At 44.4% G+C, this 26,451-nt stretch overlaps 1 protein-coding gene across 1 annotated transcript; it reads left to right on the top strand.

Annotated features, from left to right (window-relative positions):
* Positions 1-14,368: 14,368 nt before the first annotated feature.
* LOC131493640 (cytochrome P450 2E1) lies at positions 14,369-24,245 on the top strand. The gene is made up of 9 exons (XM_058698253.1): positions 14,369-14,590; positions 15,529-15,688; positions 18,695-18,844; positions 19,266-19,426; positions 19,902-20,078; positions 21,102-21,243; positions 21,494-21,681; positions 22,114-22,255; positions 23,122-24,245. Exons 1-9 carry the CDS (start codon positions 14,414-14,416, stop codon positions 23,310-23,312), a joined length of 1,488 nt encoding a protein of 495 aa, XP_058554236.1. The 5' UTR covers positions 14,369-14,413; the 3' UTR covers positions 23,313-24,245.
* Positions 24,246-26,451: the final 2,206 nt, after the last annotated feature.

The raw sequence follows: 26,451 nt of genomic DNA on the forward strand, positions 1-26,451 counted from the left end.
TTATCAGAAACTATACATCTAAATATACTTTCGGACTTAAGGGTGACCACGAGAACAACAACAACAGGACACAGACATGCCAAAGTGTCAGGGGAGATCAGGATCAAGCTAAATGTGACCAACCCAGCAAACAGTAGGGAAAAGGCCAATACCTCATGATGCCACATTTACCAGCAATCATGATAAACACGATGTCAGTTCTCCTGTTAAAAGGAAAAAAAGCCTTTTAGATTGTGTCAAGATGTAGAATATATCCCAGGCTTTCATCAAGAACAAAATGACACAGAGATACTTCAAATGCTGGAATGCGCAGAAGAAAACCCAGGATGCAGTGGTTACCGAAGGGACAAAAAAGTGTTTGTGATGCTAAGAGGCACAATTTGTTAGAAGATAAATTGTTAAGTCTTAATGTGCATTAAATATGTCAAAGTAGGGGCGCCTGGGTGGCTCAGTTGGTTGAGCATCTGACTTCGGCTCAGGTCATGATCTCGCAGTTTGTGAGTTCGGGCCCCGCGTCGGGCTCTGTCCTGACAGCTTGGAGCCTGGAGCCTGATTCGGATTCTGTGTTTCCCTCTCTCTGCCCCTTCCCCGCTCATGCTCTGTCTCTCTCTGTCTCTCAAAGATGAATGAATGTTACAAAAAAACAAAACAAACAAAACAAAACAAATATGTCAAAGTAAACTTTTTTAAATAAAGGAAAATTTAATGAAACATGATTATAGTAAGAGAAATCAACATCCTTTGCTTAGTAATGACAAGGTCACATAGACCTTTTTTAAAGACAGGTTTTAAATTACACAATTCAAAAGTAATTAACAAAGACAAAAATATAAGATAAATGTTTTATAATTGCTAAAAAAGACCTTTAGATGGAGAAAGTCTTTATTAACAAGATCTAAAATCCAAAAGCAATAAAGGAAAGGTTTGAAAATGTCAACTATATAAGAACCTAAATTTCCATATGGCAAATCAAACAAGAGACTGGAAAAAATTATTTCCAACACATAAAACAGAAAAAGAACTAATGTTTATTTCATATATAAAGAGTCCTAAAAATCTGATAATAAATATGTAAGGGGTGCCTGGGTGACTCAGTTGGTTAAATGTCTGAATCTTGATTTCAGCTCAGGTCATGATCCTATGGTTCATGGGATTGAGCCCCACATTGGGTTCTGTGCTGACAGCATGGAGCCTGTTGGGGATTCTCTCCCTCCGTCTCTCTGCCCCTCTCCAGCTGGTGCTGTCTCCTACTCTCTCAAAATAAACAAACAAAAAAAAAGAAATGTGTAAAATCCCATTATAAAAGGGGAAGTATATATAAATAGTTATTTCATTGTATAGAGAATTCAAATAGCTAACAAATGTATGAAAAGCTGGTGGTTTTTTTATTGATCAGAGAAATGCAACTCACAGTAATGTGACATTTCTCACTAATTGGTAACTGACAGCATCCAGTGTCAGGAGAAGATGTGTAGAAACTGGCCTTCTATACTACTATGGGGGGATTTTAGCATAGTTCAGCCTTTTCACAGAGCAATTTTATATACCTGTTGATATCTTTTTTTTTTAAATTATTATTATTTTTTTAACGTTTATTTATTTTTGAGACAGACAGAGACAAAGCATGAATGGGGGAGGGGCAGAGAGAGAGAGGGAGACACAGAATGGGAAGCAGGCTCCAGGCTCTGAGCCATCAGCCCAGAGCCTGACGCGGGGCTCGAACTCGCGGACCGTGAGATCGTGACCTGAGCTGAAGTCGGATGCTTAACTGACTGAGCCACCCAGGCACCCCTATACCTGTTGATATCTTAAGTCTGCATACCTGTTGATCTAACAGCCCCACTCTCACAAAACTAACTGATGGACATGCATGCATGTCTGAACAAAAATGCCTCTATAAGAGTATCACTGCATCACTATTTGTCGTTTTATTTTATTTTATTTTATTTTATTTTATTTTATTTGAGAGAGTGAGCAAATGTGTGAGCAGGGCAGGGGCAGAGGAAGAGGGAGAGAGAGAATCTCAAGCAAGCTTCACTCTCAGCGCAGAGCCCAACATGGGGCTCAATGCTATGACCCTGATCATGACCAGGGCCAAAATCAAGAGTGGGATGCTCATCCGACTGAGCCACCCTGGTGTCCCAAGGTAGTAGAGACATTTGAACAATGTTTATTCTTCCAACCAAGAGTATGAAATGCTTTTTTAAGGTTTATTTATTTTGAGAGAGAGACTGAGCACGAATGGGGAAGGGGCAGAGAGGGAGGGAATTGGAGAGAAACCCAAGCAGTCTCCACAGTGTCAGTGTGGAGCCTGATGTAGGGCTTGAAGTCACAAACTGTGAGATTATGGTCTGAGCCAAAATCAAGAGTTGGGCACTCAACCAACGGAGCCACTCAGGCGCTTTTCCATTTCTTTCAGTCCTCTTCAAGTTCTTCCCTAAGTGTTCTGTAGTTTTCAGAGTACAGATCTTTTACCTCTTTAGTTAGGTTTATTCCTAGGTACCTTATGGTTTTTGGTGCAATTGAAGATGGGATTTATTCCTTGATTTCTTTTTCTGCTGCTTTGTTATTGGTGTGTAGAAATAAAACAGATTTCTGCGCATTGATTTTATATCCTGCACCTTTGCTGAATCCATGTATTAGTTTCAGCAATTTTTTGGTGGAGTCTTTTGGGTTTTCTACATAGAGTATCATGTTGTCTGCAAATAGTGAAAGTTTAACTTCTTCCTTTCTAATTTGGATGCCTTTTTATTTCTTTTTGTTGTCTGGTTGCTGAGCCAAAGACTTCCAATACTTTGTTAAATAGTAATTGTGAGACTGCACATCCTTGTCTTGTTCCTGACTGTAGGGGAAAGGCTCTCAGTTTTTCTCCATTGAGGATGATATTAGCTGTGGGCCTTTCATATATGGCCTTATGATGCTGATGTATGTTCTGTCTATCCCTACTTTGTTGAGAGTTTTATCAATTGATGTTGTATTTTGTCAAATGCCTTTTCTGCATCTATTGACAGGATCATATGGTTCTTATCCCTTCTCTTATTAAAGTGATGTATCACGTTGATTGATTTGTATATTTTAAACCACTCCTGCAGCTCAGGAATTAATCCCACTTGATCGTGGTGAATAATTCTTTTAAGTACTGTTGGATTCAATTTGTTAGTATCTTGTTGAGAATTTTTGCGTTCATGTTCATCAGGGATATCAGCCTATAATTCTCCTTTTTGGTGGGGTCTTTGTCTGGTTTTGGAATCAAGGTAATGCTGGCTTCATAGAATGACTTTGGAAGCATTCCTTCCATCTCTATGTTTTGGAACGTTGTGAGAATAGGTATTAACTCTTCTTTTAATGTCTGGTAGAATTCCCATGGGAAGCCATCTGTCCCAGGACTCTTGTTTTGGGGAGATTTTTGATTACAGATCCAATTTCTTTACTGGTTATAGGTCTGTTCAATTTTTCTATTTCTTCCTGTTTCAGTTTTGGTAGTTTGTGAGTTTCTAGAAATTTGTCCATTTCTTCCAGATTGCCCAGTTTGTTTCTATGTAATTTTTCATAGTATTGTCTTATAATTGTTTGCATTTCTGTGGTGTTGGTTGTGGTCTCTCTTCTTTCATTCATTAAAATAATTTTTAACGTTTATTTATTATTGAGAGACAGAGAGAGACAGAGCATGAGCAGCGGAGGGGCAGAAGAGAGGGGGAGATACAGAATCTGAAGCAGGCACCAGGTTCTGAGCTGTCAGCACGGAGCCCGACGCGGGGCTCGAACTCACAAACCACGAGGCCATGACCTGAGCCGAAGTCGGCTGCTTAACTGACTGAGCCACCCAAGCACCCCATATTCGTTTTTCTAAACCCATTTGGGTCCCCTCTCTTTTCTTTTTAATAAGTCTGTCTAGGGGCTTATCAATTTTGTTAATTCTTTCAAAGAACCAGCCCTTAGTTTCATTGATCTGTTTTACTGCGCGTGTGTGTGTGTGTGTGTGTGTGTGTGTGTTTATTTCTATATCATTTATTCCAGCTCTCATCTTTTTCCAGCTTCCTTCTTCTGCTGGCTTTAGGCTTTATTTGTTGTTCCTTTTCCAGCTTCTGTAGGTGTAAGGTTAAGTTGTGTATTTTGGGTCTTTTTTGCTTCTTGAGGCAGGCCTGTATTGTAATTTATTTCCCTCCTAGGACAGCCCTTGCTGCATCCCAAAGGTTTTGGACTGTCTTGTTTTCATTTTCATTTGCTTCCATGTACTTTTTTATTTCTTCTTTAATTTTCTGGTTAACCCATTCATTCTTTAGTAGGATGTTCTTTAACCTCCATGTATTTGAGGGCTTTGCAAAGTTTTTCTTGTGGTTGACCTCAAGTTTCATAGTGTAATCTGAAAATATGCATGGTATGATCTTGATCTTTTTGTACTTGTTGAGGGCTGATTTGTGACTCAGTATATGATCTCTTCTGGAGAATGTCCCATGTACACTTGAAAAGAATGTATATTCTGCTATTTTAGGATGAGATGTTCTGAATATATCTGTTAAGTACATCAGGTCAAGTGTGTCATTCAAAGCCATTGTTTCCTTGTTGATTTTCTGCTTAGATTATCTGTGTATTGCTGTAAGTGGGGTGTTAAAGTCCCCTACTATTATTATATTATTACCAATGAGTTTCTTTATGTTTGTTAACAATTGATATATATATTTGGGTTCTTCCAAGTTGGGGGAATAAATATGTACAATTGTTAGATCTTTGTTGGATAGACCCTTTTATTATGATACAGTGCCCTTTTTCATCTCTTGGTATAGACTTTGGTTTACAATCTAGTTTATCTGATATAAGTATGGCTACTCTGGCTTTCTTTTGATGTGCATTAGTTTGACAGGTGGTTCTGCATCCACTCACTTTCTCTTTTTTTCTCTTTCCTTCTTTCTTTCTTCCTGTGCTTTATTATTATGTTTTAAATTAATTTATTTAAATTCAAGTTAGTTAATATACATAGTATTATTGGTTTCAGAAGAAACCCAATGATTCATCACTTACATATAACATCCAGTGCGCATCCCGACAAGTGCCTACCCAACTACCCTCCAGCAACCCTCAGTTTGTTCTCTGGATTTCAGAGTCTCTTATGGTTTGCCTCCCTCTATTTTTATTTTATTTTTCCTTCCCTTTTACTACGTTCATCTATTTTGTTTACTAAATTCCACATATGAGTGAAATGATATGGTATTTGTCTTTGTATGATGGACTTATTTCGCTTAGCATAATACACTCTAATTCCCTTGGGGCACCTGCTGGCTCAGTTGGTTGAGCGCCTGACTCTGGCCCAGGCCATGATCTCATGGTCTGTGAGTTTGACCCCGGCATCAGGCTCTGTGCTGACAGCTCAGAACCTGGAGCCTGCTTCTGATTCTGTGTCTCCCTCTCTCTGTCTGCCCCTCTGCCACTCATGCTCTGTCTCTCTCTCTCTCTTTCAAAAACAATATAAACATTAACAAAATTAAAAAATACACTCTAATTCTATCCATGTTGTTACAAGTGGCAAGATTTTATTCTTTCTCGTCGCCAAGTAGTATTCCATTGCGTGTGTGTGTGTGTGTGTGTGTGAGTGTGTGTATGTATACCACATATTCTTTATCCATTCCTCATTTGATGGACATTTAGGCTCTTTCCATAATTTGGGAATTTAGCAGTTGGTAGCACTGCTAAAACATTGGGGGTGCATGTATACCTTCAAATCAGATGTTTTGTATCCTTTGGATAAATACCTAGTAGTGCAATTTCTGGATCATAGGGTAGTTCTATTTTTCATTTTTGGGGGAACCTCCATACTGTTTTCCAGAGTAGCTGCATCAGTTTGCATTCCCACCAGCAGTGCAAGAGGGTTCCTCTTTCTCTGCGTCCTTGCAAATCTGTTATTTCCTGAATTGTTAATTTTAGATATTCTGACATGTATAAGGTAGCATTTAATTGTGGTTGTGATTTGTATTTCTCTGATAATGAGTGATGTTAAGCATCTTTTCATGTGTCTCTTAGCCATCTGGATATCTTTCTTGGAAAAGTGTCTATTCATGTCTTCTGCCTATTTCTTCACTGGATTTTTTTTGGGGGGAGGATGTTGAGTTTGATAAGTTCTTTATAGATTTTGGATACTAGCCCATTATCTGATGTGTCATTTCCAAATATCTTTTCCCATTCTCTTGGTGCTTTTTAGTTTTTTGATTGTCTCCTTTGCTGTGCAGAATATTTTACCTTGGTGAGGTCCCAGTAGTTCATGCTTGCTTTTATTTCCCTTGCCTCTGGAGACATATCTAGTAGGAAGTTGCTGTGGACAAGTTCATTAGGTTGCTGCCTGTGTTCTCCCCTAGGATTTTGATGGTTTCCTGTCTCACATTTAGGTCTTTCATCCATTTTGAATTTATTTTTGTGTATGGTGTAAGCAAGTGGTCCAGTTTCATTCTTCTGCATGTTGGTGTCCAGTTTTTCCAGCACCATTTGCTGAAGAGACTGCTTTTTTCCCCCCCATTGCATACTCTTTCCTGATTTGTCAAAGTTTGGTTGGTCATACATTTGTGTGTCCATTTCTGGGTTCTCTATTCTGTTCCTTGATCCATGTATCTGTTTTTGTGCCAGTACCATACTGTCTTGATGATTACAGTTTGTAATACATCTTGAAGTCTGGAATTGTGATGCCCCAAGCTTTGGTTTTCTTTTTCAACATTTTCACTATTTGGGATATTTTGTGGTCCTATACCAATTTTTGGATTGTTTGTTCTAGCTCTGTGAAGAATGCTGGTATTTTTTAGACAGGGATTGCATTGAATGTGTAGATTGCCTTGGGCAGTATCGACATTTTAATAGTGTTTGTTCTTCCAGCCCATGAACATGGAATGTTTTTCCAGTTTTTTGCGTCTTCTTCAATTTCTTTCATAAGTTTTCTATAGTTTTCAGCATACAGATCTATGACTTCTTTGGTTTGGTTTATTTCTAGGTATCTGATGGTTTTTTGTGCAACTGTAAATGGGATCAACCTCTTGGTTTCTCTTTCGGCTGCTTCATTATTGGTGTATAGAAATGCAACCGATTTCTGTACATTGATTTTATATTCTGCGACTTTGATGAACTCACGTATCAGTTCTAGCAATTTTTTGGTGGAGTCTTTTGGGTTTTCCATGTAGAGTATCATGTCATCTGCAAAAGGTGAAAGTTTGACTTCTTTTTTGCCAGTTTGCATGCTATTTATTTCTTTTTGTTGTCTGATTGCTGAGGCCAGGATTTCCTGGCCTGTTGTGTTGAACGACAGTAGTGAAAGTGGGCATCCCTGTTGTGGTCCTGACCTTAGGGGGAAAATATCTCAGTATTTCCCCCATTGAAGCTGATATTAGCTGTGGGTCTTTACTATATGGCTTTCATGATGTTGACATATGTTCCTTTTATCCCTACTTTCTTGGGGTGTTTATCAAGAAGTGTGCTTTATTTTTCAAATGCTTTTTCTACATCTATTGATAGGATCATATGGCTCTTATCCTTTCTTTCATTAATGTGATGTATCATGTTGATTGATTTGGAGGTATTGAACCACACCTGCAGCCCAGGAATTAATCCCACTTGATCATGGTGAATAATTCTTTTAATGTACTGTTGGATCCGATTTGCTAGTATCTTGAGAATTTTTGCATCCATGTTCATCAGAGATATTGGCCTGTAATTCTCCTTTTTAGAGGGGTCTTTGTTTTGTTTTGGAATCAAGGTAATTCTGGCTTCATAGAATGAGTTTGGAAGTTTTCCTCCATCTCTATTTTTTGGAATAGTTTGAGAATAATAGGTCTTAACTCTTCTTTAAATGTCTGGTAGAATTCCCATGGGAAGCCGTCTGGCCCAGAACTCTTATTTGTTTGGAAAATTTTGATTACTGACTCAGTTTCCTTGCTGGTTATAAAGCCATCTTCCCACTTTCAATCTGCAAGCATGTTTAGGTCTAAAATGAGTCTCTTGTAGCCAGCATATAGATAGAGCTTGTTTTTTTTTTTAATTCGTTATGATATCCTATGTCTTTTCATTGGAGCACTTAGTCCATTGACATTCAGAGTGATTATTGAAAAGTATGAATTTATTGCCATTGTGTAGTCCATAGAGTTAGTGTTTCCGGTGATGTTTTCTTGTCCTTTCTAGTCTTTGTTGCTTTGGTATTTTTTTCCTCCACTCAAAGTGTCCCCCCTTAAAAGTTCTTGCAGGGTGGTTTAGTGGTCACAAACTCTTTTAGATTTTATTTGTCTGGGAAACTCTTTATCTCTTCTATTCTGAATGACAGTCTTGCTGGGTAAATAATTCTTGGCTGCATATTTTTCCCATTCTGCACATTGAATACTTCCTGCCACTCCTTTCTGGCCTTCCAGATTTCTACACAGAAAAGTTTTAACCCCCTCCTGTTGCACATACTATTAATTGATAATCTAACATCTATTCCCAATTACTTCCTTCTTTGCACATATCTACTTATAAAGTCTGGAAAAAGTGAATACTCACTCTCAAATCTCTCTTGCAGATAGGTGTGCCCATGTACTAACCAGTAATAAAACAATTTCAGGTTTCCTGGCAGTTTCTTGGAAAATTCCTAAATAAGTCTGACAAAGGGGATAGGAATGGTAGAGTAAGAACCTCCAAATCTGCTTCTCTATAAAAACAATGAGGAACAAGGAAAATTTGTCAAAATCAAGAATAAACATAACGTCAGAGACCTATGGGACATCATCAAGATATCTATATATGCATGATGGACATCCCAGAAGTAGAGAAAAAATAAAGGAACAAGAAAACTATTGGAAGAAGTAGCTGAAAACTCCCAAATTTCATGAAAAATATTCATCTACATATTCAAGAAGCTTAACAAACTCCAAGTTAAATAAATTGAAGGAGGGCCACACCCAGATACTCATATTCAAACTGTTAGAAGACAAAGACAAAGGGGGAAACCTTGAAACACCAAGAGAAAAGGGAGTCCCTATATATGGACAGTCTTCAATAAAAATAACAGTTGACTTCTCATCAGACACCATAGAGCTAGAAGGCAGTGAGATGATATATACAAAATTCATAAAGAAAAATACTGACAATTAAGAGTTCTATATACAGAAAAGCAATTCTTCAAAAAAGGAGAGACTGAGACATTCTCAGATACACAAAAATTGAGACAATTCATTACTAGCAGGCCTGTCTTGCAAGAAATACTAAAGGGCATCCTTCAGGATAAAATGAAAGGACACTAGACAGTAATTCATTCCACGTGACAAAATAGAGAGCAACACTAAAAGTAACCACATAGATGAACAGAAAAGGCAGCATAAATGTATTTTCACTTGTAACTCTTCTACCTGATTTAAAAGACAACTGCATGAATCAATAAGTACAAAATTGTATTGATAAGCTATAATGTATAATAGTGTCATTTGTATGACAAAAAATAAGAGGAGGAGAGGAAAAAGCTATATTTGGGTGAATCTGTATACGATTGAAATTGTATTAAATACAAACTAGATTGTTTTAAGTTAAGATGTTCATTGTAAACTCTAGAGCAAGCAATAAAATAACCCATAACATAGTATAATATTACACTTAACATAATTATAAAATAATATATTATATTACATAAATATATTATAATTTAATATAATTTATATGAATATATAAGTAAAAATGAAATTAAAGTATTAAACTTGTAAATATTGATTTAACACACCCACAGAAAATAATAGAGGAAGAGAGAACCAAAAAAGACATAGGACACACAGAAAACTAATAACAAAATAACAGATGTAAATCCTACCATATCAGTGATGATATTAAATATAAATGAACTACACACTCCAAACAAAGGCAGAGATTGTCATAATGGATTTTTCAAAATGGCCATCTTACATTTATCTATAAGACACATACTTTATTTTATGTTTTTTTAGAAATTTAATTTTTTTGAAGTTTATCTATTTATTTTGAGAGAGTGTGTGTGTGAACAGGGGAGGGGTAGAGAGAGAGAGGGAGAGAGAGAATTCCAAGCAAGCTCTGCACTGTCAGCACAGAGCCTGATGCGGGGCTCGAACTCACAGACCACGAGATCATGACCTGAGCCGAAGTTGGACACTCAACTGACTGAGCCACCCAGGCACCCTATCTTAAACTTTCTGAGGAACCTCTACATTATTTTCCACAGTGGCTGCACCAGTTTGCATTCCCACCAATTGAAATGCCCAGAGTCTAAGAGACCCCCAAAAATGAACCACCAGAGTCCAGAGTCAAAGCTAAGCAGCAAGGGTCATTTATTGCAGGTTCGAACCTGGACCTGTGCGCCCTCGTTGCCGGTGACGCCGAGAGGTCCTGAGAGAGGTTTTTACACCCCTTTTATAGACAGGTACAAACAAGTCATGGGGAAATCAGGAATTTTCCACGGTTACAGAGCTGCGATTGGTTGGTGTTTAAAGTTGGACACTTAACAGTATTCGATTGGTTCCTGCCTTTAGGTCAGACCACAACCGGGGGTATGGGTATCACAATGATTGATCAGGAATACACGGATGTGCCAGGCAACAATGATTGATCAGGAGTACACGGATGTGCCAAGTAACAATGGTTGATCAGGAATATACGGATGTGCCAGGCAACGATTGATCAGGAATACATGGGCGCGCCAAGCAATTGTACAGAAGTGGAACAAGCTGGTTAAGCTTGGTTAGGTTTCAGTTTCCCGTAACTTAAGCTTTTAAGTTTTAATTTTCTCAGGCCTCTCACAATAATGTACAGAGTTCCCCTTTCTCCACATCCTTGCCAACATCTGTTGTTTCTTGTGTTGTTCATTTTAGGCAGGCAGCCTTTTTAAAAAGAAGACTGGGCTATTTTCCTAGGACTTTATTTCACGTTCCTGCCTCTAATTCTGCAAGAAGTGTCGAAGGTGTGGCTCCCACCTGGAGCGAAACGCCATGGCAGCACACAGGAAGCTGTTTAAAGTTCACTTTACCCAAAAGATTTGTTCACATTTCCCTTTTAAATGTATGCATGGGATTGATACACAGAATTAATACGTGCAAAAGAAATCATTTAAAAAGTATAGCAAAAATCAGAAACAACAAGAAAGAATTAGCAGCAAATTTTCTTTCTTAATGGGGTTTAAAATAGGAAAGCTACCTCCATGACGAGAGTCTGAGACTCTTACTCTTTGCTTTATCCAATTCTGCATTGCTTGAATATGTTACAAAGAACATGCTTTACTTTCCTAATTAAAATGGTCTCTCTCTTTTTTTATTTTAGAGAGAGAGAGCGCAACTGGGAAGAGGGGCAGAAGGAGAGAATCTGAAGCAGGATTCACACTCAGTGTGGAGCCTAACATGGGGCTCGATACCACAACACTGGTATTTCAGCTCATGTCCTGAGCTGAAATCAAGAGTCCGATACTCAACCCACTGAGCCACCCAGGTACCCCTAAGATGGTCTATTAATCTTTACACACAATTGTTTAACTTCAATAAAGTGTCTCCATATTTTTTCCTGACAGGTAAATTCCTGATAATTTCCTGACAGTTGATGTTATTTGGGTGCCAACAGCCCAAATGGACTGACGACCTAGAGCAGGGGGACCTGGCCCCAACCACAACTGCACCCCTGTGAGGTCCAGACTTCCCAGCACCTGCCCTCAGCCTCCCTTCCTGGCAAGATGCACAGGCACAGCTGTTCTCAGCCAGTGGGAGCCAGGAGGCCTGCTCTACCGCACACACAGCCTGTTCTCACCCCAGCTTGAATGAGAGCCTGAGAGGAAGCTGACTCTGCCCCCTCCTCCAGCAGCAGCAAGTGGGACAAGCAAACAGGAGAAATGTTGTGTGAACTCAGTGGGTGTCTGACCCAGCTGGGCCTTAGGGCAGATTAAGAGGGTAGAGGGTCCAGACAGCTCAGTTTCCATCCTGAGGGGTGGACCTGCCCCCACACTAGCTCTTGGAAGGGATAGCAAGGCCAAGGGAAACTCACACAGGGTCTACTGTCCAACCCACAGTGTCAGTTCCCACACAGGGTCTACAGTCCGATCAGCCTTGTCGGTTCCCCCACAGGGTCCACGACTCAACCAGCCTGGTCTGTTCCAGCTCAAGGGGCACAGCACAGCTGAGAGGAACAAAGACCACCCCACCCCCCAAACGCTGCCAGAGACTCACACCTTTTCCCAACACAGGAGAGTCAACAAGTAAAACACAAGTAACATGGCTGCGGTTCTAAATACAGAACAATCAGGGGCGCCTGGGTGGCTTAGTTGGTTAGACGTCTGACTTCGGCTCAGGGCATGATCTCATGGTTGGTGAGTTCAAGCCCCCTGTTGGGCTCTGTACTGACAGCTCAGACTCTGGAGCCTGCTTTGGATTCTGTGTCTCCCTCTCTCTCTGCCCTTCCCCCCCCCCCCACATACTCTCTCTCTCTCAAAGATAAGCATTAAAAATGAAAAAAATAAATACAGAACAATCAATAGATTGCCCACATGGCTAATAATTTGAGAGAAAGAAAATGGGTTAGAATTAGGTATATAAGGTACATCCTCATTTTCATATAAATGAAAGTATAGAAGATGGTTTTCATTTTTTTCATCTTTTATCCTACTTTCCATTATACAAAAAATTCATTACCAACATAAAAGTATAAAATTACAATTAAGATCTTCCCTATATCTCCAGTTAGAGGACAGAATGAAAAGCATTCTCTTAATTCTAAACACACATGTGTGCACAAAAGCTCAGTGAAATGCCTAGAAACAGCCCCAATAGGCAGGTGGAAGTTCCCTGTGAAGGACTAATGGTGACCAGAGGAGCAGTGGAGCCCTGCAACGTTCATGGATAAACAGACAAGACATTGCAAGAGTATAAAATCTGCTCAAGTTAATTCATTGATTTGAAACAAATCCAGTAAAAATCCTAATGTAATTGTTTTTATTTCTCCTTGTGATACATTTATTTCCCAAGCTGCTGCTTCTTCTTCTTCTTCTTCTTCTTCTTTTAAGATTTACATCCAAATTAGTTAGCATATAGTGAAACAATGACTTCAGGAGTAGATTCCTTAATGCCCCTTACCCATTTAGCCCATACCCCTTCCCACAACCCCTCCAGCAACCCTCAGTTTGTTCTCCATATTTATGAGTCTCTTCTGTTTTGTCCCCCTCCCTGTTTTTATATTATTTTTGTTTCCCTTCTTATATGTTCACCTGTTTTCTCTCTTAAAGTCCTCATATGAGTGAAGTCATATGATTTTTGTCTTTGTCTAATTTCACTTAGCATAATACCCTCCAGTTCCATCCTGTAGTTGCAAATGGCAAGATTTCATTATTTTGATTGTCGAGTAATACTCCATTGTATATATAAACCACATCTTATTTTATCCACTCATCCATTGATGGACATTTGGGCTCTTTCCATACTTTGGCTATTGTTGATAGTGCTGCTATAAACATGGGGGTGCCTGTGTCCCTTCGAAACAGCACACCTGTATCTGGTGGATAAATGCCTAGTAGTGCAGTTGCTGGGTGGTAGGGTAGTTCTATTTTTAGTTTTTTTGAGGAACCTCCATACTGTTTTCCAGAGTGGCTGCACCAGCTTGCATTGCCACCAGCAATGCAAAAGAGATCCTCTTTCTCCGCATCCTCGCCAACATCTGTTGTTGCCTGAGTTGTTAATGTGAGCCTAATGTAATTTTTTTTAGAATTTGATAAAAATTATTCTAAAGAATAATTATTCTAAAGAATAATTTTCCCCTAATTTTCTACAAAAAATACACTTTTATAATAGATATTAACTTTTTCAAAATTGTTAAATTCTTTTTCTTTCTTTTTTCCTCTTCTGAATTTTCCAGTTGCTTTGACCAAGTGGAGTGGAATTCAGGTCTTGAATTTCCCTGTTCTAGTCCTATGAGTTTCACTGCTAGTGATTCAGGTACTACTGGAGGCTGCTCAGGCGAACCTGATCAGATGTTCAGAGACTTGCATTATGAGATCTAGCATCTGGCCATGGAGACAGCACATAATTGATGCAGCACATAGATCCTGCCCCCAAACAACACGTGTAAACTTAACTTGAACCCTCTTGTCCAAACCAGTGTCCATGGTCTGACCTATGGGCTGGTGATATTCCCCTGGATGTTGTGTCGGCTGACTTTGGTGCAGATGCCAGCATTCAGTGTTGACAGACCCTGGGGATCATAAAGTGGGTACTGGGATGGAGCTTCTTGGATGCAACCGCTACAGGAATCAGCCTTTGAAATGATGGCCAACAGTAGTTAATTATAAATTAATATCTTGAGCCCAAGGAAAAGGAAGGTGGCATTGGTTGGATGGTTACCCTCCTTCCTGAGGGTGTGTTATAAAAGCTTTTTTTTTTCCAGATCATTCTCACAAGTCAGTAGAGACCCCAAAGTCACCATGGCTGCCCTGGGCATCACAGTTGCCCTGTTGGTGTGGATGGCCACCCTAATGCTTATCTCTGTCTGGAAGCAGATCTACAGCAGCTGGAAACTACCCCCTGGCCCTTTCCCACTGCCCATTATTGGGAATCTTCTCCAGTTGGATTTCAAGAATGTTCCCAAATCTTTAACCAAGGTAGGAAAAATATCATTGATTTGGGGGAGGAGAATTCACGGATTAGACATAATATGTGTGCACTCAATTAATTGTCAGACAGGTTGCTATTCAATACAAGCCTGTTATGAATGAACTGACTGAACAGTAGTATCCAAGAGTGACATTAAAAATATTTAGCTGGTGGTACAGCATGGGCGTGGAGCCCTTGAGTGGGCATTGGCCATGGTCATCCCCAGAGGCCTCTGCTTGAGCCCAGTGTTAACTGCTCTGTCACTGGATGTCTTGGTGAGGCCAGTGTGGCTGGGGTTGCTGCTGCTGTTTGCCACTGCAAAGCACGGAGAAGCCATATATTCACACCAGGTGCACACTGTAGATGCCAGACAACAGGGTGAATAGTGGTCAACCTGTGTGGCACCTCCACCTACAGTTGTTGTGAACAGTGAATGAGCTAAAGAATCTAAAAACTGAATAAGTTGCTAAATCTGTTACATGAGTTCATAAAAGAATGCCCAAGAGCCTAGTGTTTGCAATAGGGAGATGTTGACAGTGGTTTGTGCACCATGGAGGATGGACTTGTGGAGGTCAGGACAGTGCTGGCTCAGGGTCCTCCAGTAGCACCCTGGGGTCCAGGACTTAGACTGGGGATAGCAGACAGTGGGGGTGATGGCACAGATGTGGTCAAAGGGGCCACAGGGGAGGAGCAGGAGTCAGCCCACCAAGTTAACTGTGTTCAGGCACATGTGTCCAGGTGCCTAGGTGTGCTGGAACCTCCCTCCCTGCAGAAGAAAGCCTCTATGGGGAGAGTCTTTCCAAACTGGGCTGGACAAAGACTGTCTTTTCCCAGATCCCTCTGTCTTCTCTTGATGAATAACAATTTTGGGGGTCAGTTTAAAGCCTGTCCAACTTCTTCCATAAGTTCCCAGTGGCCTCACTTATCTGTTTGCTGGTCTCTGCAGTTGGCAGAGCGGTACGGGCCTGTGTTCACCTTGTACCTGGGCTCCCAGCGCACTGTGGTTCTGCATGGCTATAAGGCAGTGAAGGAAGTCCTGCTCGACTACAAGAATGAATTTTCTGGCAGAGGAGAAATCTATGCGTTTGCGGCACACAAGGAAAAAGGTGAGCCCCACTTCTCAGAGCACCCCCATGGTGGGGGACCAGCCAGGTCCTGAAATACCAGTGATGACAGCCACATAGTAAATAGTACAACATAGAAAGGTAAAGAGACTCTTGGACAATTCAGGTGCTCATCACATACTGTATTGAAAGCTACCATGACAGACTTGCTCTAGAAAAGGTAGGACCGCAAGCACCCACGCACTGGTGAGCAGGACAGATGTGTGCTTGCAGAGAAATGCCACAAAGGAAAATGCCTCCAGCAGTTGAGCTGTGCTTTCCTCCTGCACACGTTGTAGCCTCCCGGGTGTAGCCTCAGTCCAGAGAGCCTCCACTCACAGCCCCACCTGCTCCTGGGCGTCGAGGCTCCACCCTCCAAGGTCCCTCACCTAAGATGAGGCACTGACACCATGGAGCAATCTGCTGGTCTGTGGGGCTTAGCTCAGCTGCGGTTCGAATTCTCCAATGAGGAGGCCTCTGACACCCCACCTGCAGTGTTCTTAGACCAGGAAGGGTGCTGAGCGCACCCCAGCTCACAAAGGGACCTCCACATGATCCTGTCTTGCCAGCCTCACCTCTCTTTCTTCAGCAGCCCATGTCTCCAGCGCCCTGGGTTCCCCGTATCTAGAACAAACGCTGTCACCTCCTGTTGGGGGTCTGGGGACCTGCCTGATTTTTATCTGAGTGATGTCCAGACTGTTGACTCCAATCCCCACTTCCTGTGTCTCCTGGGACATCCTGGAGATCATGGGGGCACCTGCTCACATCCCTGTGAGCTCCCTGCCTGCCCCTGCTCGCTCCTCTGGACTCCCGTGCTTATTCCTTTCTACTTGCTCACTGTCATTTTAGTGAGATTCTAAAGCAGATTAGAAATGAAGCCATGTCCCATCTACCCTACAAAACCCTGCAGGCCCTAGTTTCTCCTGGCTTAGCTTTGGTGACAAACCTCTAGAAAACCTGTATCCATTTTATGTAGAAATTTCAAATCGATGTGCTTCCTGTTGTGTGCGCTGTTCTCATGGTGCTGTCCCCTTATTCCTTTATACATTCCCAAGGTCATACCCTGTCACTATCAGTGGCATTTGACTTTCTCTCTTGGATGTTGTGGATTTTGCTTCTTTGGGGTTGTCAAAAGCAAAGTTAACTAGTCAGTGTTTGTCATTAACACCACAGGAGCTTTGCTGCCCCACGAGAACAGCAGTTGTGGGTCAAGGAGCTCTGTCTAGCTCCAGGGAGACCTTATCTGCCACCCCTGGTCCAAGTCATGGGTCCCTGAATGCAGCCAGGCCAGGGCCACTTCCCATTCCATGAGCTGGACTCAAAGGGGGCTTCATCCCCTCCTGATAGTGGCTCCTAAGTCGTATTTTCACATGTACCATGTGGCCCAGGCTCTGTACATGGCATACATCTGGTTCCCCAGGGATAACAATGCAAATGTTAATTATCAGCATAATAGTGAGCACAAGGTGTATGTTAATTAAAAAAATTTTTTTTTCATTTCAGTAAATGTTTATAAACCTGTGATGGAGAATTGTTATTGTATCCATTTCAGCCTGTTTTGGACCCCAAAGTCTTGGCTCCTCTGGAATCTCTCCTTCTGTCTATCTTTGTCTTTGTCTCTGTCTCTGTCTCCGTCTCTCTGTACCATTTAAAACAAAATTTTTTAACGTTTATCTATTACTGAGAGACAAAGAGACACAGAGCATGAGCAGGGGTAGAGAGAGGGGAGGCACAGAAACTGAAGTAGGCCCCACGCTCTGAGCTGTCAGCACAGAGCCTGACGTGGGGCTGGAACTCACGAACTGTGAGATCATGACCTGAGCCAAAGGTGGTCGCCTAACCAACTGAGCCACCCAGGTGCACCTCTCTCTGCCATTTTAAAATTATCTACCTCCTTGACTGTCTGTCCTCAGGTGCCATGTCAGAGCCATTGGCTGGGGGAGGGGGCGAGGGGATGTCCACTGGGCACTCCCTCTTCCTGCTTTCTCTGCCAGCTTCTTTGGTCCTCAGGACTGGGGACCCAGCTCACAGCTCTGTCATCTGGCCTCCTGAACACACATACTCTGGTCCCCTCACTTGTCTGCCCTGCATCTTGGGTCAGCGAGTCTGCTGCTGCCACTGGAAGGTTGAGGCTGCCCTCCCCCTGAGGCTGTCAGTGGTCCCACAGACACGTGGGAGTGTGGTCACGTGTGCCCTGAGTTCCCTCTGGGCTCTGAGCTGTGTCCCTGGTATCCACCCAGCAGCCTCCGCAGCGTCCAGCAGGGATCGAGAGCTCAGCATGCACAGACTTGATCCCAGGACCCCCAAACTCCATCCCAGCTGTGTTTTTAACCAAATCTAACCCTAATGTCTAAGTAGGGCCTTGGGTGCCGTGCACTCTCTGTGCACCCACACCTAGTAGGGGGCCATGCTGTCTGTCAGTCCACCTGTCCTTCCCAACCTCATGCTTCCCTGCAAGGTGGAACTGAGACCCTCAGTCTGGTCTGTGCTTCGTCATCTCACTCCTCCCTGTCCCTCCCGTGCAGCCACACTTCCTTCTAGAACATACCTTGCCTTGGCCTTCCTCAGATCTCTTCCCTCCAAGGGGAACATGAGTGAGGTCTTCCCAGATCCAATGGTGGGCAGAGTCTGGGAGCTGAGTGACAGCTCAGGTTTTAGTGAGGACACTTTCTGAGAAGCCACAAAGCTGCAAGTTAAGGTATTTGCAGTGTGGAGGTTAAAAATCAGTGGAAACAGGACATCTTCTTGGGAATTTTGTGAACAGAGGCAAAAGGGGTGGGGGCTCATCTTGCTGTGCAGCTGAGGCTCTGTGTCCCCTGGGGAGGTCTCCAGGCAAAGTGGAAGGAGAAGGCACACTGATGGTAAGAAGGGCGCCCCTGGGAGGGGACATGCAGTGGGGAAAGGAGCAGTGGGGAGGAGCCAAGAAGGCTTCTCCGAAGCTGGGCAGCCTGGGCTGTCACCCTGCCTTCGGCATGTATTGTGACTGGGTCCTTGTCCCCTCTGCCCTAGGAATTACGTTCAACAATGGGCCGAGCTGGAAGGACACCCGGCGCCTGTCTCTGAGCATCCTCCGGGACTATGGCATGGGGAAGCTTGCCAATGAGGAGCGGATCCAGAGGGAGGTGCCCTTCCTGATGGAGGCATTCCGGAAGACCCAGGGTGTGTGCGGGCCAGGTCCTTGTGTGCACTGCCTGGGGCGGGGCGCAGGGGCTGGATTGGTGCGCACTGCCTGGGGCAGGGGAGGGGGTCAGGGCCAGGTTGTCAGGCTCACTGAGTGGGGCTGGGGGGGGCAGGGATGGGTCCTCGTGCGCACTGCCTGGGTGGGTTGTTGGGCCCCAGAGTCATCAGCAGCCGCTGACCCCGACAGGGTGGCGTTACCCTCAGGACCCTCTGGCAGCTAGGGGTCCTCTCCACCTCAGGTGGAGCAAGGGCGTCAAAAAGAAGGGGACCCCCAGTAGCTCTCACAAGGCTTTCAGAGTTTGGGCTGTGTTCAGGGCCACTGCTCCCAGGTGCTGGAAAGCCTTAGTGGGGGGGGGGTAGGTTGGGGTGTAGGGTCCCTGACAGCTCACCTGTGGTCCAGGACAGCCCTTCGACCCCACCTTTGTTCTGGGCTACGCCCCCTGCAACGTCATCTCGGACATCCTCTTCCACAAGCGCTTTGACTACACGGACCAAACCGGGCTGAGGATACAGAAGCTGTTCAACGAGAACTTCCACCTGCTCAGCACCAGCTGGCTCCAAGTGAGACCCCCCCACCCCCTAGTCTGCACCTGCCCTCTGAGTTTGGCACAGGACAAGGTGGGGGTTGGGGGATGGGCGGGGGGATGGGCGGGGGCCCCAGGCGCTTGCGCCTGGATGTTGCTTCTGGAGACCTCCCCGAGGCCCCAAGTTCCCCTCGCTGACCATGGGACACCTACGGTTTTACGCTTTAAAACAGGACAGCACTAACAAGTGACTTCGCACACCCGAAGTTGTGGCACCAAAAAGTTACTGCGAGCCAAAATGTTCTAAATAACACAGTTTGATGGCCATCAATTCAAGTTGGAAAAGTTTTTAGCCCAGGACACAAAACCATGTTGCATTTGCAAGAAAGAATAGTAAGATAACTCTCTCTCTCTCTCTCTGTCTCTCTCCTTCTCTGTCTCTCCGTATCTCTCTGTCTGTCTCTGTCTCTGTCTCTGTCTCTCTCTCTCTCTCTCTGTCTCTCTTCCCCTAGTTATATAACATTTTCCCAAGCTATATGCGCTACCTGCCTGGAAACCATAGAAGAGTAATAAAAAATGTGTATGAAATAAAAAGTTATACTGCAGCAAGAGTGAAGGAGCACGAGGAGTCGCTGGACCCCAACTGCCCCCGGGACTTCACCGACAGCCTGCTCCTGGAGATGCGGAAGGTACCGCAGACACCGCAAGCAGGGAAGCTCTTCTGCTCCTTGCTAGGGGCTGAGACTGCTGGGGGGCGGGGCGACGCGGCTGCAACCCACACTGCCCCCGCTGGGCATGGGTGCTCCTGGCTCTACACCACTCTGGCTTCGTATGACCACCACACCTGCTCCCACGGGTGTGGAGATAGGGCCAGCCTGCCTGGCTGGCCTCAAACACCATAGGAGGTCTGCAGTGCTGGCCAGCAAGAGGGGTTTCTTGGGAGAGCCTTCAGTGGCTGTGGGGCTGGTGCGTGGGCCCTTCCTGTGGCCCCCTCCAGGCTGTACTTCGTAACCATTTCTCACTTTGATGACTGTGTCTCATTTGGTGTGAAGGCCTCCACACTCCTCCTTAGTACATAACCCCCAAATTGTACATGAGTTCAAGGGTTTCCAAGCCTCACCAGCATTACCTACCTGACGGCCCTCCAGGCCCCCTAGGCCCCCCACTGAGATGGTGATGTTTCTCCTCCCTCCTTTGACGTCTCTTGGGGCTCTAGAACAGCATGTGAATTCTGGAACTGATTTCCCTGGAAGCTGATCTATCACTGGGGTCCTCACTGCCCCACCCTGGTGTCTGGCTTCTAGGTGACTTTCTGCCTCCTGGGAATCAATGGTGCTGACTGTGGGCTTGGAGAAGGCCAGGAGCAACCCCTGCGACTCTTGGGTTGTTAGCAGAGGCCCCACAGTTCAGCTCTGGGCTGCTGGAGGTCACGGCTCCGCACAGGGGAGAGCCTTACTCCCCAGGACAGCCCTCAGCTCTGTAGAAGGAGCACAAGACTCAGCACCCTGGGCAAGGGGCACAATATTGCCAATGGCCAGTTTTGTGGGAGCCTTGGTGCTGCTAACTGTGCGGTGGAGACGATCACGTTTCCACGGGATAGCCTCATGCATACCTGCCTCCTTCCCTGGGAGCTGGCAGGCTTGTCAGGCTCTTTTCTCATCCACCTGAAGACACCCTCTTATAGAGTCCCTGGCTGTCTCTAATATCTGCAGGAAAGATACACCAAAGAGCCTTGGTTCACCTTTGACAACATTGCTGCCACCGTAGCTGACCTGTTTTTTGCGGGTACAGAGACCACCAGCACCACTCTGAGATATGGGCTCCTGATTCTCATGAAATACCCAGAGATCGAAGGTATGCCAAGTAGTGGGCAAAGATTTCAGGGCCATGCAGCTGGATTAACTGGATTAGCTATGATCAGCTAGAGGCTAACATGCGAGAAGCTTAAACAGACTCACAGAGCTTGGTCGTCTTGGCACTTGTGGTGCCCAGGATGCCCTGGAGCACTGCTGACAGTGCTCCATAAGCATCTGCCAGATGGGTGGGGGCATGGGTGCTGAGCCAGCCTGGAGTCGATCCCTTACATCTGTTCATGTTGTGGCAGAGAAACTGCATGAAGAAATCGACAGGGTGATTGGGCCAAGCCGAATCCCTGCCATCAAGGACCGGTTAGAGATGCCTTATATGGATGCCGTGGTGCATGAGATTCAGCGATTCATCGACCTCTTGCCCTCCAACCTGCCCCATGAAGCAATCCAGGACACAATGTTCAGAGGATACGTCATCCCCAAGGTCAGATGTGAGCCTGGCGTGCACACGCTGAGCACCACCCTGCCAGCACATCAGCCAGCTTCCAAAGGGCGGGATCCTTCGGGCGGACATGGCTGAATGGTGGGGGCTGGGCCAGCATTCCCACCTGCAGAGTGCTGCTTCCCAGAAGTCCTCACATCGGCCTGGTGACCAAGAAATGGAGAAAATCTGGAAAGGGGACCGTGGGACAGTGCCTCGGGTTTGTGGTATTTCCCCACCCAGAAACCAACAATGGTATAATCTCGCCCAGGGCTCCTCCTCTGATGAGATTACAGCTCTTGTCACCATTTACACTTGACTCCTGACTGCCTTCCATATAGTCCTTAAGCAAACAACTTCCCCAACTGGAGGTCCCAGTAGGAAGCTCATGTTCTATTAACTTGATGGACTGACACAGGCCTTTGCTCCTTCTAGGGTACAGTCGTGGTCCCAACGCTGGACTCCCTCTTGTTTGACAACCAAGAGTTCCCTGATCCAGAGAAGTTTATGCCAGAGCACTTTCTGAATGAAAGTGGAAAGTTCAAATATAGTGATTATTTCAAGGTATTTTCTGCAGGTAAGAAGAGTGCAGACGTAGCCCCTTCCCCGGGGAGCTGTCCTGGTTTTTGCTCTCTGCCGAGGCCATGCACCTTCACTGGGCCTGCCTTCTGGCCACATGTCCCAGATGTGTCTGTCCCTGGTTTGTGCTCTTTGCCGTGGCCATGCACTTGCACCAGGGCCTGGCTTCTGGTCACAACATGTCCCAGAGGTGTCTGTCCTTGTTCACAGAGCCCAAATGACATTCTCTTACTGGAGGTCCTGGGAATGAGATGATTTATTATTTCTGCAAAGCAGATACTTCATTCAGTGCTGAAACCCTTATGTGTTTAATAGGACTTAGTGAACGTCTTTCAAAACTCTAGTACCTAATTCTCCATAATTTTAAACAAGCGTTAATAAGCAAAATCTAATGTTTGATTACCTGGACTCATCATGGGACCATCTGGCCCTCTCTTGGGTCCCGGCCTCATTCTCCAGGGTCTTTCCCTAGGGGTTGGTGGGAGGGAAGATCATATAACCAGCTCAGTAACACCCAGCGTTAGAGTGTTTGGCTTCCAGCTGTGGCCCCGCTTCTTTCCTGTAGGATGTCAGGGTGAGCACTGGACAGACATCTCTCTCCCAACCTAACGTATGCTTATGCTGCTGAGTCCTGGTGACGGAAGCTGTATGAAGTCTGGTCCCGGAATATGTCTATCACAGATATTCTTATACTGAAATGTGTTGTGTGCTTCCTTTCAACAGGCAGAGAGGGGTCAGTTTTGCTTTAGGGTAACAGTTTAGCCACAACTCGTCCCCCCGACCCCCTCTGCTGCCTCGCCTGTAGCAGTGCTGCTGTGTCTTGAGGCTGCCTCGGAGTCTCAGCAGCACTGTTGTCACTTGCAGGAAAGCGGGTGTGTGTTGGAGAAGGCCTGGCTCGCATGGAGTTGTTCCTGTTCTTGTCCGCCATTTTGCAGCACTTTAACCTGAAGCCTCTCGTTGACCCCAAGGATATCGATCTCAGTCCCAGCACAATTGGGTTTGCCAAAATCCCACCCCGTTACAAGCTCTGTGTCATTCCCCGTTCGGGTGTGTGAGGCACACATGCCCTGAAGACCCCTGTCCTAGGCTCTTTGATGCAAGCCTGGAGTCTTCCTGCTCTCCCAAATCCCCTTGGATGCCTCCAGGAGGACTCTCCCCACACGGTCTCATCAAGGGCAGTCAGGGCTTCACGGGGAATAAATTGGCTCAGAGATGCCGCTTTCCAGAGTCACATTCATCAGAAACAATTTGACAGCCAAGTCCAAAACAGATCGTGTAAGACTAATTAAACAAATTGAAACAATTGTTGACCTAGTTGAATCTATATTCGAGTCCCTGGAAACAAGGGTGAGTGAGACCATTGTAGTGTAAACACCTCTTCTGGGAAAGCAGAGCTACCCAGTCACCAGGGTTCACACAAAGCAATACAAATGCTTTTGTGTACTTTGAAAAGGGGGAAGTAATATACCTTTGAAGGCCTGTTAGCCACGTCTAAAATATATCCCCTACCATCTGTCCCTAGGACATGAAGGTATCCCTCTGGACTCACTTGTCAGCATCCTTCTGGGCTATATTTTAAGATTAAAATATGACTGAAAAGTCAACATAGACATCTGTTATCATCTCTTAACGTTAAAATGTGACTTTGTACCTGGAAGAAAAAACTCTAGGCACATGGGGACCTTGCATGAAATGAGGCAGAAATGAGGAAATCATTAATCAGCTCAGTGCATTAAACAATGTTGTGAAACAGAAGAGGAATTTGGAACAAGAGCTTTTTGCCCCCACCCCACTGACACACACCAAAGGTCCCTTTGTGCTCAACCTTCAGGCCCTGACTGACTGTCTGTGGGTGTGCTAGAAGCCCCTCCATGAAATAGAGGATGAGGGCTGCACAGGGTGGGTGTGCCGAGCCTTTGGAACACCGTGTGGCACATAGAAATCCTGCCTAAGTGTTCCTGAATAAAACGAGTAATGTTTCAAAGCCAGCACTGTAGCATCCTTCAATCTCTCTCTGGCTAACCCTCCTGCCTGCCTCTTGTAAGGGTCCTGTGACTGTGGGGAATAAGTTTAAGAATTCTCTGAGCTTGCACCAATGGGCTAACAAGGCTTAGGGTGGAAAGCCACCACAGGGCAAAAGTGCCCAGCTTAGAACGAAGCATAGAGTGGAAAGCCACCTCCACAGGACAAAAGCGTCCAAGAACAGGTAGAGGCAGAAAGCCGCTGCAGCAGGATGAAAGCACACAGAATTCATCATTAGGTAAAACAAAGCATAGGGCGGAAAGCCACTATGGGGTGAAAGCGCCCAGAGCTAATTAGCAAGAAAAACACCTTGTGGACTCTGAGGTAGCATGCTCTAGCTGCCTTAGCCCCTAGAAAAGTTAAGATAAACAGACACAGTGCCTGGTGCCTGCAGTAAACGGCTGTCTGCTCAGAGCGGGGGTTTTGATTTGTCTTGACCCAAACCCCTAGAACTGCATACTTTTGAAGCCCCTTTTCTCACACACACACACGAGTTAATGATCACTGTTTTATTGTCTCTTTCTGCATGTCCATCACATATGTGAGTCTTCTGATCCTAATAAACATGGAGAAAGGACTCTTTCTCAGGGCTCTTGTCCCCTCCCAGACATTAGCCTCTCTTGTATTCAATTCTGCACCTGCTCTCTTGATGGACAAGAGAGAAGTCTAGACTCAAAGTCTGCGACATGTGACAATACTGGGCCCACGCAGATAACCCAAGCTAATCTCCCTGTTTCAGGGCTCTTAACTTAATCACACATCCAAAGTCCCTTCACCACATAAGGTAGCATAACCACTGATTCTGGGATTAGGATGTGCATGCCACCTTATCCCCCATGAGGCACTAACAAATCCCAACATTGACAGATTGGCAAGTCATAATCCGAGGAGGACCAGCTGCCCCATTCTGAAAGGTGCCTGTCATTTTCATTACAACACCTACCTGGTGAGTGACACTGCTTCCAGCAGAAAAATAAAAGAAAATGTCTTTTAATTTGCTTTGGGGATTTAAATTTTAGAAAATGCCCTAGGAAAGTTCTAAAGTACTCAAAACTGATGAAAACGCATTGGAATGGAGAGTGGGGGCCTTTTTAGTGTAAATGTTTAACTGATCCAGACAGTGGCGTTAGGTTATTAGCTTGGTTATAAACAGGAGGTAATCCCACCTTGATAATTAGTCTGAGCTTGAGAAACTCTCCAGTGATATGAACCACATTTGGCAAAAATGGAAAGAGCGAGGGTGGAGTGCATGAGGGAGGGGAGGAATGTCTTGGTCTGTCCTGTGTGCTGTAACAAAGTACCATAGACTGGGGTCTATTCCATATCCTTTTTAAAAAAAGTTTATTTATTTATTTATTTATTTATTTATTTATTATTTATTTATTTTCAGAGAGACAGAGACAGTGCGAGTAGGGGAGGGGCAGAGAGAGGGAGAGAAAAAGAGAGAATCCCAAGCAGGCTCTGTGCTGCCAGCACAGAGCCCGATGTGGGGCCTGAACCCACAAACTGTGAGATCATGACCTGAGCTGAAATCAAATGTTGGACGCTTAATTGACTGAACCAGCTAGGTGCTCCAAGTACTCTATGTCATTTATTTCTGCTCTCATCTTTATTTTTTCCCTTCTTCTGCTGGCTTTGGGCTTTATTTGCAACTCCTTTTCTAACCCCTTTTGGTGTAAGGTTAGACTGTGTATTTGGGACCTTTCTTTCTTCTTGAGATAGGCTTGAATGGCAATGTATTTTCCTGCTAGGACTGCCTTTGCTGCATCCCAACGGGTTTGGACTGTCATGTTTTCATTTTCATTTGCTCCATGTACTTTTCAAACCTCTTCTTTAATTTCCTGATTAACCCATTCATTCTTTACTAGGATGTTCTTTAACCGCCATGTATGTGAGGGCTTTGCAAAGTTTTTCTTGTGGTTGATTTCAAGTTTCATTGTGTTGTGATCTGAAAATATGCATGGCACGATCTCAGTCCTTTTGTACCTGTTGAAGGCTGATTTGTGCCCCAATATGTGATCTGTTCTGGAGAATGTTCCATTTGCACCCGAGAGGAATGTGTATTCTGCTGCTTTGGGATGAAATGTTCCGAATTTACCTGTAAGTCCATCTGGTCCAATGCATCATTCAGAGTCTTTGTTTCCTTGTTGATTTTCTACCTAGTTGATGTAT

The sequence above is a fragment of the Neofelis nebulosa genome, chromosome 13, assembly GCF_028018385.1.
Source record: "Neofelis nebulosa isolate mNeoNeb1 chromosome 13, mNeoNeb1.pri, whole genome shotgun sequence".
NCBI classification, from domain to species: Eukaryota; Metazoa; Chordata; class Mammalia; order Carnivora; family Felidae; genus Neofelis; species Neofelis nebulosa.

Excerpts from the sequence above, each read along its gene's own strand:
- LOC131493640 (XM_058698253.1), top strand. The coding sequence starts at position 14,414 with ATGGCTGCCCTGGGCATCACAGTTGCCCTGTTGGTGTGGATGGCCACC. Across the intron at positions 15,689-18,694 it reads TGCGGCACACAAGGAAAAAG|GAATTACGTTCAACAATGGG; the intron begins GTGAGCCCCACT and ends CCTCTGCCCTAG. Across the intron at positions 22,256-23,121 it reads TTTCAAGGTATTTTCTGCAG|GAAAGCGGGTGTGTGTTGGA; the intron begins GTAAGAAGAGTG and ends TGTCACTTGCAG.